Source organism: Lathyrus oleraceus, chromosome 5 (genome assembly GCF_024323335.1).
Source record: "Lathyrus oleraceus cultivar Zhongwan6 chromosome 5, CAAS_Psat_ZW6_1.0, whole genome shotgun sequence".
Lineage (NCBI taxonomy): Eukaryota > Viridiplantae > Streptophyta > Magnoliopsida > Fabales > Fabaceae > Lathyrus > Lathyrus oleraceus.
The window spans coordinates 117,352,168-117,365,387 of record NC_066583.1 but is presented as its reverse complement, the minus strand read 5'-3'; the positions used below and the strand labels follow the sequence as shown (position 1 = coordinate 117,365,387).

General features: G+C 36.3%; 1 protein-coding gene and 1 long non-coding RNA gene across 3 annotated transcripts in view; one reads left to right on the top strand and one right to left on the bottom strand.

Moving 5' to 3' along the window:
* Positions 1-3,221: 3,221 nt before the first annotated feature.
* On the top strand, positions 3,222-5,394 carry LOC127086989 (uncharacterized). 2 transcript variants are annotated; one of them, XR_007789741.1, is made up of 4 exons: positions 3,222-3,516; positions 4,508-4,783; positions 4,873-4,951; positions 5,200-5,394. It is a non-coding gene; the product is annotated as an uncharacterized LOC127086989 (long non-coding RNA). The 2 variants fall into 2 exon arrangements; XR_007789742.1 differs by having other exon boundaries at positions 4,508-4,791.
* A 1,363-nt stretch (positions 5,395-6,757) lies between these two features.
* Positions 6,758-13,220, bottom strand: part of LOC127079130 (uncharacterized) — a 35,088-nt gene continuing 28,625 nt past the window's right edge. Inside the window, exons 2-4 of the mRNA XM_051019553.1 lie at positions 7,848-7,993; positions 7,185-7,376; positions 6,758-7,038 (exon numbers count right to left, since the gene is read on the bottom strand). Of these exons, the coding sequence (XP_050875510.1) occupies positions 6,758-7,038; positions 7,185-7,376; positions 7,848-7,993 (619 nt within the window). The remainder of the gene's footprint in view (positions 7,039-7,184; positions 7,377-7,847; positions 7,994-13,220) is intronic.

The following is a 13,220-nucleotide window of genomic DNA, read 5'->3' as shown; positions in this document are numbered from 1 at the left end:
ATAATTGACTTAAAATTTCAAAAGTCAAAAAGAACTGACACTCATTCAAACCTTTTTAGGCCTCTTGTGCCTTTGTTAAATTCAAAATTTTGTTAAAAGTAACTCATTCACTTTGAAATTTATACCACGAACTATGAGGTTTTGATCCCTCATTTTATGTTGGTACGTAGGTACAAGTCCGAAGGTCTTGTCAAACACAACAATATAATTAATGAATTCTTTTCTCATCCATCCACTCTATTTATTGCAAACATCATTTTATACAAAAACACATATGCACACAAAAAAGGGCTCCCTAGGAGTACCTAGGACACTTTGAGGGCCAACACCTTCCCTTTGTGTAACCAACCCCCTTAAATGATTTGAAAACTTCTTATTTTTGGGTTTTGTTCGTACTTTTCCCTTTTCCCTTGGAAACAATAAAAGCGCGGTGGCGACTCTGGTTTTATTGACGTCTAGCTTATCCATAGCTTGATGGTCATGAATTTACCGCTACAAACTCCAACAAGGGTGAAAATATGAACCCAAGAGTAAAGTTGGCTTTTACCAGTACATGGGCTAGCATGGCTGCCGCTATAGGGTAAGGCCGAAATTAAGGAGAATTAAGTGTTTGGGAATGATCCAAACAACTCTTGGTTCACAAGGTGACGCAAGATGGAGCACTAAGGGGTAGTGTATTTGGCTCAAAGATACCTGGTATATCACATGGAGTGAATGAAGGTAGAATATGAATGTATCGTGGAGATGAACAAAATGAAGTGACCGAAGTCATAGAATTGAGTATTTGGTGACAAGTGACAGAATAAATGTAGTTTGAAACCGAATGTCAAGGTATATTGGAATCCATAAGAGAAATGAGATTTTTACCATAGAGGGAAACAACGTTAACCGATACGTGGACTAGCATGGCTGCCACTATCTGATATTTATCCAAGAAAGAAGGAATTAAATATTTGGGTATAAGCCAAACAACTCTAGGGACAAATGTGGACCGCCGCTATATCGACCTAAAAGGGTGTATGTGGAATTCCAAAGAAAACTGTATTTTGGATCTCAAAGAAATAGTATGTCACTGGACGAACGATTTATGATCGAAGATAGATAGTGGATCGTGAAAGATATGAATGGCGCCCTAGGGTGGAAGAAAGAATAATTAGGAGTATGCTCGCCAAGGACTTGCATCCTCGTGCCTACGTATTCTTATCGTGCAATAAGAAAGTCAGAGCAAGCGTAGTTCGTGGAACCACGAGAACAAAGAGAGAGATAAGTGATGAAAAGCATAACTTGTACCAACACAATGGTATCAAGGGAACCCACAAATGGATGGAACTTGGAGTCAAAGAGTAAACATGCATTTACCAGTATGTGGGCTAGCATGGCTGCCGCTATAGGGTAAAGCCAAAAACAAATACTGAATTAAGTGTCTGGGTACAAGCCAAACAACTCTTGATTCACAAGACGGACTACCGCTATATCGTCCTAAAAGGATGTAAGCAGGGCCCAAGAGAAAGTATTGTTGTGTGCAAGGAACAATATATCACTGGCTGAGGAACAAACAGTTCTAGATCAAAGAAGAATAGTATCTTGGATCTATGAAAGAGATAGACTCTGAATCGAAGAGCAATGTGGTGTTTAAACCCAAAAAGACTGAATTAAATGCTTGGGGATGACCCAAACAACTCTCGATTGATGAGGTGGACTGTCGCTATATCGTCCTAAAAGGATGTACAAGAAGTCCAAGAGGAAGTATAATTGATCTCAAAAAGATGGTATTGATTGAATGAATGAAGAAAGATTGATTAATAAATAGGGTAAATGGATAAATAATGTAGCTCACGAAGAAACTGGATTCTTCTGCCTACGTATCCTTATAGTGCAATAAGGAAATCAGAGCTTTCGTAGTTCAGCCCACTAGGGCTGAAAACAAGGTGATTGGTGAGGAAAAAGAAGTGATTGATTGATTGAAAGAGTGTAATAGACTTGATATTTATTATATAAGAACCACACTGAAGTCTATAAGTAAAGATGGATACGATAAGCAACGAGCCAAACATTCTGCACCCAAAGATATCCAGAATGAGTGTAGGAAAGCTCTAGTCTCATTCCTTCTTTACTACTTAAGGATCGCGGCATGTAATTCTCATCCTAATTTTCAAGGAGGAGAATCTTTGTTATTGTTTCTTGTGATGGTGAAGACCTTATCAATCGTTCGATTCGACTTGCACTAAAGTCTATGAATGAAGGCGTATACAATGAGCAACTAGGTCAAGCATCCCGTACCCAAAGATATTCAAAATGGGGGTAGGAATTCTCCAGTCCCATTCCTTCTCCATCACTTAAGGCTCGTGTCATACAGCTTGAATCATGATTGGTAAGTTGTTATTGTAGTCCTTGCTTATTGCATTGCTTCTTGTGAAGGGAGAAAGAGACTTGTCAATCTTATGATTTAAAATATGCTAAAGTTTATGAATAGAGGTGAATACGATGTGCATTGGGTCATTCATACCATACCCAAAGATATTCATAATTGGGGTATGAATTCTCCAGTCCCATTCTTTCTATATTACTTAAGGCTCATGCCACACAATTCTAACTTTGATTTTACAAGCTCTTGAAGATGTCACCTTTGATGTGTCTTGTATGATCCACTGCTTAGTATGACTGAGGATTCCTTGAGGCTTCGAGCTCCACAACTTAGAGAAAAAAGTATTATCAAGTGACCAAGGGTATTTTGGTCACTCAATTTAGGCTGTGGGATTATACAATATCAAAGGATTTAGTTGATCAAAATTGCTTTTGATCAACCTGAATCGAAAGGTTTGAATTAATTTGAAAACTAGGTTAATCCTAATCTAATGGTTAGAAATAACCAAACTAACCTAAGGGGTCATGTTATAGTTAGTCAAGGTTTGATTAAAAAATCTGTGTCAAAAATTCCTAAGAGAACATGTATTTATGGCTAAAATGACAAAATGACCCCTAAGGGTAAAAAGGTCATATCATAAAAATATCCAATCATGAATACCAATCTACTTATAATTAAAATCTAATTAGAACTTACAAGTTGATTAAGTCCTAAAATCTATTTTAACCTAATGTTCAACAATTAACTAAATTCTAAAATTAACTAAAATCTAATTATTTTCTAATTTCTAATCTAATTAACTATATTAAAATCTAATTAGAAACTATACTAAAATGGTCGTCACTCCCGACGGAGGTGGCCACCAAAACTAAAAGGGGAGCTACCAACATGCTCATCTCCTTGCGCTCTAAACTATTCTTCAATCAATTTCATGAAAATGGAGCTCCACAACCCTTACATAAATGATTCACTCCAAGAAACCTAACGCGACAATCTCAAATTAAATCTTGTCCTTAATGATTCAAAGCCCCAGGGATGGGGGCTATGAGTCGTCTCCTCACTCTCTACATACTGGTAACCGAATTTGAAGAAAAGCGAAAGTTTTCCGAATTACCTTGCGGGAGTTGGCGATGGCGATGATGAGCTTCCAGGTAATGTCTTTCAAAGCTTGTATCTTGTACTGGTCGCAATTTCTTCTTCTCTTTGATTCTTCTTATTCTTATGGATCGCTTCTCTTCCAATGCTTCTTCTTCCCAAAATTCTGTAGAGTGATGAATTGAGGTTGAGCTCTCTCTTCTTGAAGCTTCAATGTGAAGCTTCAATAGATATTAGGAAACGAGCTTTGAGTGTGAGAGGGAAGAGGATTCAAAGAGAAATTAGGAGCTTGAGAGTAATGGTTTTTAAGAGTGTTTAAATGATGATGGATATGATGATTAAATAAGCAACATGTTTGGATTGGAATCAATTTGGATTTAGGTCAGGAGTTGGTTAGATTTAGGTTTGGAGTTAGTTAGCAGTTAGGGTAGTTTGTTGAAGTTTGTTAGAAACTCAAATTTGGATTGAATTTGGAGGTTAATTTTGAAATGTATTTGAGTTTGAAATTGACTGAAGTCAGAGTTAAATTTGGGATATGCCAGCTTCTTAATTTGCCCATGCCCTTTTCTAGTCATGATTTATTTAACTCAGTGCACTTGCTGACATAAGCTGTAGGGAAACTGATGTGTGATGCTTTGATATGTTGAAATTGGTGAATCATGATTTGCCATTGATTTTTCTGCAATAATTTTTATTTGTGTGACCTCCCAAACTATGTTTACCATATGTTAACCATGTATTGGCATGCCTTGTCATGGATGCATTGTTGTTGTGTTATTGTTGACATTGAACACTTGTCCATGATTGTTTTTGTGCCATTAATTATTTATTATAACTGTTTTGCATGAAATGTCTGGCTTGCATACTGTGAAATGTTAATGTATGCTTCTGCTAGCTGGGTATCAAATGGTTGTAGATAACTTTTCCTTTGCTCATGCTCTGTTTTTGATGTGTCACTGCCTTCCTGCAACTAACCTGGGGTTATCAGTGATGCACCAGAACCCCTCATGTGTGTTTGCTTATGATGTATTGCAATGTTGTTGCCAGGTTGTGCATCAGAGATGGATTGTTGAGTTATTGAGTGTTGAGGTTGTTGTTGTTATGCTGCCAGATTTGGTGCTATGCCTAGTGGATATCTAGCCTTAGACAATTGTTTCCATCCATGTTGATGACCATATTGCAGGGCATTGCTTAAACAAGACTGCAGGTTTGTTGGCAAATTGACATTGATGCAGTTCAATTGTGGCTATTGTATTGCAGGATGCTCATGGTAACAACAAAGCAATAGTGCTGGACCAAGCTCCAAGAGGCTTCCATATCATGGTATTGAGGTAACATTAAGGTTGATGATGCATTACTTGGCAGATTGATGTGTGTTTGCACTTAATTTGCTCCTGTCTATGTTGATGCAGGTTTGGGCATGTTATGTTGCCAGTCCCAATGGTTTGGATGTAGTTCTGCAGTGTGTTCCAACTGGCATGAACCTGGCAGGTAGTTAGCAATGCTGCCAACTTATGTGTGTGTATGGTTACTTGATGTTAGATCTACCTTGAGCTTGGACAGTGGTTAAGTGAGGGTTCTTGAACTTGCAATGGTCATGTCATGAAGCCATGTTTGGATGAATGAACACTATGGCTTACTTCTGTTTTAAAATATAGGGCAATATGTTAATTTGTTTCTGTTTGAAGTTCATGATAGTTTGCTAACTTGTGTGGTTACGATGTTGATTGATTTTGTAGGTTTGGTGTGAACATGAACATGGTTAGTCAAAGCTAACTTGCAAATGAAGAAGCATGGCACAAGCAAACCAATCATGACCTTTAGATGATGAATCAAGGCAAGGTATATTAGATTATATCTTAAGTGGCAAAAAAAGGGATGAGTTGACTTTGGTCAAAGTTGACCAAAAAGTCAATGGTTGACCAAAGTGCACAGTTGGTCAAAGTTACTAAAATTTGTAATTTTAAATGTAATGGATTATAATGGATTGTGAATGATTTGTAATGGATTGAAATTGGTTTTCAAATTGATTTCTTTGTACATGAAAATGCTTGAATTTGAATTAAAATGAACATGGACATGACTTGTAAATGGAATAGTTCATGAACAAGGCTATAACTTGAGGAATAAGGCTAAGGCTTGCATGAAACACTAACCATGATTGTAATACAAAAGGTTTTAATGGTTTGGATAGACAATGCCATGAATGCACCAACAATCCATGGACAAAACAACAAGATATTGAGACTAAGATGGATTTGATTCAAGACCAATGACCAAATGAAAACAAACCAAGAGTGGACAATGTACTTGAGGTGATCAGATGAAATGACATGGCTGGAGCCAATCATGGAAGCTATGGAACCATAGGCTTGAGACAAGACAAAAGGTTATGGGGGCCAGGGATCAAGGTGGTACCAATCAATCAATGGGTGAAAAGTGGATGAAATTGGGTTTTTGGATGTCACTAGATGGAAAGTTAAGCCACAAAGTCCATCAAGACCATTCCATCCTTGATTAGGGTTTCCATGAGGACTGCTTCCTCAATCAAGCCTTTTGAATAAAAGTAGATATTCTACAAACAAGTTCCTCCATATACTAGCCCTCGTTAGGGTTTTGATGGCCTAAACAAGGCTCAGAGAAGCTCCATGGGGTCCATCATCATATCATCAAGAGTTAGGGTTTTGAAGACCCCTGAAGATTTCTTAGATGGCACCTTGTTGAAATCATACCTCCACCATCAAGCAATTAGGGTTTTACATCCCCTATGCTTTTATGGGAGTTCAAGTCACACTTTTGAAGTTATTCCATATGCAAACCCTAGATCTACAAGCCAAAAGTTTTGAATCTATGGTGATCCAGTCATGGAGTGAATGATTCACATGAATGAATTGTTAATGTATGCAATTGATCCCCAAGTCAAGTGATTGGATGGAAAGATGAAAAAGTGGAGGCAAATTTTGGGGTACAACACATAAAGTGAAAGAACTTGCTACATGGAAATGACTTGGTGATCATATATGCGACATTGTGATCTATCGAAACCTTCATCACTTTGACTTCTCCACTTTTAATTTTTCCCCTGACGAAATGCATCTTAACATCAATGTGCTTTGTTGTCTCTTGATAGGCTGAATTCTTTGACAAATGTATGACACTTTGACTATCACATTTAATGGTGATAACTCGGCGTTGAAGTTTCAGTTCCTTAACAAACCCTTCAAGCCACAATACTTCTCTCACAACTTCAGCGAGGGAAATATATTCAGCTTCGGTGGTTGATAAGGAAACAACCTTCTAAAGAGAAGCTTTACAATTGATTGATGTATCAAACATAATGAAAACATATCCATAAAGAGATTTTATGGTATCGATACATCCCGCATGGTTCGAGTTGACAAGTATTTTGACTTCGGCTTCAACATCACTCGTGGCTCCACCATAAACTAGGACCCTACTCATGTATCCTTTTATGCATCTCAGAATCCACTTCAAAGCTTGCCAATGTGCCTTCCCAGGATTGGCCTTATACCTGTTTATAAGGCTCACTCTGCATGCTATGTCTAGCCTCGTGCAAACTATAACATACATCAAAGAACCTACTATACTAGAATATGGAATTCTATTCATATAGGATCTTTCGACTTTATTACTATGACTTTGAGTTGTACTATGCTTGAATTGAGGATTTGTCGGTGTTACAACAACTTTGAAATCGACATACCAAATTTTTCGGGGATCTTCTTCAAGTATGTCTCTTGAGATAAGCATAATATTGAATGCTTTCCATCTCTCCGAATGTCAATCTCAAGAATCATGGTGGCAACTCCCAGATCCTTCATGTCGAATTTCTTATTGAGTTCAACCTTCACCTTCATTACATCCTCGATATTGTTTCTTGCTCTGAGGATGTCATCTACATAAAGCAACAAAATAACAAGTGAACTTCCAGGACAAATTTTGAAGTAAACACAGTGGTTGAATTGGCTTCTAGTGAAACCTATGAGTGCCATGAACTTGTCAAATCTCATATCCCACTGTTGAGGATTGTTTCAGGCCATATAATGACCTGTTCAACTTGCACACATAATCTTCCTCGCCCTTTTCTGTATACCCTTCAGGTCTCCTCATCATGATTGTTTCTTCTAGATCACCATACATGAAGGTTGTCTTTACATCCATTTTCTCAAGTTCTAAGTAGAAAATTTCCATCACGGCTAAAAACATTCAAATGGATCTATGATTTACAACATGTGAGAACACATCATTAAAGCCAAATCCTTCTTTCTGAGTGAACCCTCTAGCAACCAACCTTGCCTTAAATCTCTTTGATATAACTCCTTCGATTCCTTCCTTAACCTTGAAAATCCACTTATAACCAACTAACCTAGATGTAATAGGTTACTCGACAGCTCCGGTGTATGGTTATGATGAAGAGATTTCATCTCATCGTCCATGGCTTTCATCCATTTAGTATTGTTCTGACTCCTCATAGCTTCATTATAATCTCTAGGTTCTTCATCAATTACCTCACTAGCAAAGATTAATGCAAACACTATAAGATATGCATAACCAAGTCTCTGAGGTGGCTTAATGGCTCTTCTCGACTTGTCTCTTGCTAAAAGGTAGTATCCTCATCTTCATCTGCAACTTGTGCTTCTTCTTCGACTTCATATGGGTTATGTTTTTAGCACCAATATGGACCACCTCAACATGAATCTCTACCTGTTCCAGTTCTTTTTCATAGGTCTTTGCATTTCGACCAACACCATCATTTTTTTAAATTCCATTTCTGCTTAATTGAAAACTATATCACGAGTTGTGATACGCCTCTTGTGAGATAGTTCTAGGAACCACAACCTATAGGATTTTACTCCGCCAGGATACCACATGAACATGTGTCTTAGAGCTCAAGGTTCGACCTTGTCTTGCCTAATGTGAGAATAGGCTACACAACCAAATACTCTAAGTTTTTTGAGATTTAGTGGATGACCCGACAAAACTTCTCCAGGTCTCTTCATCCTCAAGGAAATAGAGGGACACCTATTTATCAGGTATGATGCATTCATAATAACCTCATCCCAAAACACCTTCATCAATCTAACATTAACCAACATGCATCTAACCCATTCCAGGATTGTTCGATTGAATGTTCCAGCCAATCCATTTTACTAAGGAGTACCCGCAATAGTCTTTTTCCTTGTAATACCATACATACTACAATAAATGTCAAAATCTTCATTTCAAAACTCAAGGCCATTATTGGTTCTCAACCTCTTAACCTTCCTGCCAGTCTGATTTTTGATCAGAGTCTTCCAACTTTTGAAATTCTAAAAAGTTTCATCCTTAGTCTTCTGGATTATTACCCATAACTTTCTAGAATAATAATCAACTATGGATAGAAAATACCTTGCACCTGAATGTGAAGGATTCCTTGTAGGGGCCCAAATATCATTATGAATGTAATCAAGGGATCCATGTGTTTTTTGTTTGCCTTTGTTAAACTTCACTCTACATGATTTACCAAACACACAAGGTTTGTATAACTCTAGCTTTTTGAATTTGTCAACAACTAGCAGATTATATTTCCCCATTTCGTCAAGACCCCTTTCACTGACATGGAAAAATCTCATGTGCCAAAGTTCTACCTTTGACACATGTTTCGTGGAGGCAATATCTGTTGATCCACTTACAACCTCAGCCTCAAGGGTATACAAGCCTTGTTTCTTTACACCTTTCAAGACTTCTTTCAACCCCTTCATGACTTTCAGGATACCTTGATCTCCTATGAAAACATATCCTTTCTTATCGAATTCACCAAGAGAAATCAAATTTATCTTCAGATCAGGTACATACCTGATACCAGTCAACAACTTTATTGACTTATTATAGAGCTTGAATCTTACCAACTATATACCTGCAATTTTGTAGGCTTTGTTGTTTCCCAACAACACTGGTCCACCATCTTGATCACATAATTCCTCAAACACTTATTTGTTTGGATCCATGTGCCAAGTACATCTTGAATCCATAATCCACTCCTTGCTAGAGTCGCTGCTTGAAATCAAAAGAACATCAGAGGATTCAAAATCATCTTGCACAAGAGTTGTGTTTCCATTATCCTTACATAAATGATTATTTAGGTGTTCAGGGCACACCTTTCTTGTGTGACCCTCCTTCTTACAATGATAACACCTAATTGGAGGAGCATCACCATCATAATACTTCTATTGACCTTTACCATTCTTCTTCTCAAACATGCCATCTTTCTTCAAGAATTTCCCCTTAACGACAAACCTTCACCAATAGACGATGGATTATGCTCCTTTCCTCATTCAAATACTTATAGTACAAGGCTGATTGGACTTCTTCAAAGGTCAACTAACATCTTCCATACAAGAGAGTTTCTTTTAAATGAGCATGAGACTTAGGTAAAGAACACAACAATAACATCGCTTAATTTTCATCTTCGATACTAACCTCAATATTCTCTAGATTAAGAATTAGCTTGTTGAACATATCCAACTAATTTGTCAAAAATTTATCTTCACTCATCTTGAATAAATACAGAGTGTGCTTCAGGTATTAATAATTTACCATGGATTTAGTCATGTACAACACTTCGAGTTTTCTCCATGCACCCGCTACCGTCTTCTCCTTCGAGGCCTACTCGAAAACCTTATCACTAAGGCTCAATATGATGGCATTTTGGGATTTATCAATCATCATCGTCTTTTCATTCTCTATTAGCACATCATCCATCTTCTCTGATCCTTTCAGCACGTCTAAGAAACACGACTGAACTAGTAGGGCTTACATCTTCAAGCGCCACAAACCAAAATCATTCGCACTAATGAATTTCTCAATTTTATACTTTGTTGATGGCATCTTGATCCATACCCACCGCACTAGTTTGAGGTGGCAATCACCGAACCAAAAAAGAATAAAACCATAAGAAATATTGAGTTTCTTGAACAAACACAAGAAACCCTTTTATGTTTTATGAAAGAGGGAGAAAATGGAATAATAAGAATAAGAATTGGTTAAATCGTTTTTCTATTCATTTTTCCTATTAGGGAAAAAGGTTACAAGTGAAAAATAAAAACCAACACTTAACCCTCTCTCAACAACCTGGGAGAGCAACCTATTTATAAACTACAAGCTAAATTAAACACTAAGCTAACTTAGGTACTAAGCTAATTTAAACAACAAGATAACTTATAGAACTGCATGCTAGAACATGCTTCGACTACAAAGCACACATCTTTGACTTCTTAATGCTTAAACAGACTTTGACAACATCATGTACAACTTCTGTCAATAAATGAAGCTATCCTTGTCAATACTAGAGTTTGATCCAAAATACCACAAGGATGCTTGAGTATACTTAAGTGTTTTAGTGTTTCCAAGGCGAGATCTATTAACTGCTTTTCAGGTTCTCATTTTCTTTTCATCTGATTCATTTCTTACTTTATTTATCTTTCCCTATATAAAGGTTGCTTGGATTTATAAATGGGTTTTCGCTCTCACTACTAATTGAGTCATACTTGGTCTTTCGAGAAACCATTCACTCCTCTTTACATTTTTGGAAACATCTGGTTATAGTGCTTTTTTCATATCGGTGCAGTGTGTTCTTTGAGTTATCATTGACCTTTCACCTCCTTTTCTTTCTTCCCATCATTGATCCATCTACATCCCAAGAATCATCTCCAAACTCTGACCTTTATTCTATATTTTCAATTTCTTTATCTTTGTTGTGGCCAAAATAAATGATCCATCGATCGAGAATTTTTGTTATCTATGGAGACAAAAACTCCAAATGATCCTAATAGCACCTCTCGGGCACATGTTCACCCTAATTTGGGTTTAATGATTCTTTCTATTAGTTCTGAATCTAATGGTGCTTCTAGTAGAACTGCTTTTAGGGAGAATTTTTTCAATGAATCTTCTAGCCCTTTTTCAAATGGGATTGTTGGGAATTCTGGTGGTGATGCTTGATTAGATAACATTACTTTTTCTCCCTCGAGAGTTATTGGCAATTATGTCCCATCTGTTGGCCTTTTACGTTCTTCTAGGATTATTGTTCGAGACTAGCGGATACTTCAACACTTTATTGATATGCCTGCAAGTGCAGTACTTTATCGGTTTTAGTATAAAAGACTATTGATCCCACAAAGACCAATCAACAATCATCATTATCTGTTACTATGATGACACAATCAAGTTGTTTGAGCGCAATTTAAAACTAGCGGTTTAATTAGAATTTAATGACAAGAGGCGGGAACATGATTTCCATCTACCGTTGGTACTCATGTAAATTGCAACATTTTATTTCGATGAGAAAAATATTTTTAGTAGAGAATTTAATTTCAAGGTATCATACGCTTTTGTGTGTGCGTTACTGGATTTTAAACTCATAAATTTCCGCTTTCACATGATATTTTTTACTAGTTTAAAATCACTTTTTAAAATTGGAAATTTCTTAATTAATTTAAAAAAAACTTTCGCTATATTTAAAAATTAATTTCTGAATTTTCTTTAGTCAAATACCGTTCTCAATCTTTCGAGCTGAAACCTGTATCGCGGTATTTCTACTTTTGTAGTAAATATTCAACTTAAAAATCATAATTTTCAGAACTAGAAAATATTCTCGTTACAACATTATTATTTATGCAATTTGCATAGTGTCGTCGACATGACGTGTTGGGTGAGAATATGGAGTAGAGAGACGGTCTAGAGTGGGGGAGGGGTGAATATACCCTTATTAAAAATTCGACCAATTTTCCAAAAAAGGAATATCAAAGGTTTATTAAAATTGCACGCGGAAGTCTTAAAGAGAAAATAAAGACTTACGGTTTTATCAGAATTCAACCACATTGACAAACACACAACTCACAAAATTCACAGATTGTTCAAAGAAAATGATTAGTTGAGTAATTATAGATTACACGACATCTGTCATGTATAATTGATTATATTATTATTGGATTCTAACAACACTAGTTTTCCAGAATTTAATCACCACTAAAGCTCAATTAGGTATCAGTTCTAACAAAACATAATCTTACGTGATAAATCACTACCAACTGAATAAACAATAAACCACGCTAAAAATTAATAACCTAAGCATGTAATTATAATTCAAGAGTGATATATATATATATATATATATATATATATATATATATATATATATATATAATATATATATATATATATATATATATATATATATATATATATATATATATATATATATATATATATATATATATATATATATATAGAGAGAGAGAGAGAGAGAGAGAGAGAGAGAGAGAGAGAGAGAGAGAGAGAGAGAGAGAGAGAGAGAGAGAGAGAGAGTACACTGGGATGTATAATGGTTCGACGTTTATCCCCGCTTTGCCCACTCCATTCTTCAATGGTTTCCCATTGGAACCTGATTAGTTCCTTTTATATTGACAAATATTACAAGAGTTCATACAATCACTAATCAACAATAATGTAGAGGAAAATAAATCTCCTATATGGATCTTAACTTGTATACAACCTAATGCTAAAATCTTCTGCATAATCTTTACTCAATTGAAGCTTCTTGAATCTTACAGTTTCACCAATATACTCAAAATATTTTTGTGTGGAAATCACCCTTTGATCCCACCAATTTCTTGAGCGATGAGTTGTACGAAGATTTGAGAAGAAGTCCACCTTGTCTGTAGCCTTCCGCACAATCAATACCAAGGTAATCTGGAGAGAATAA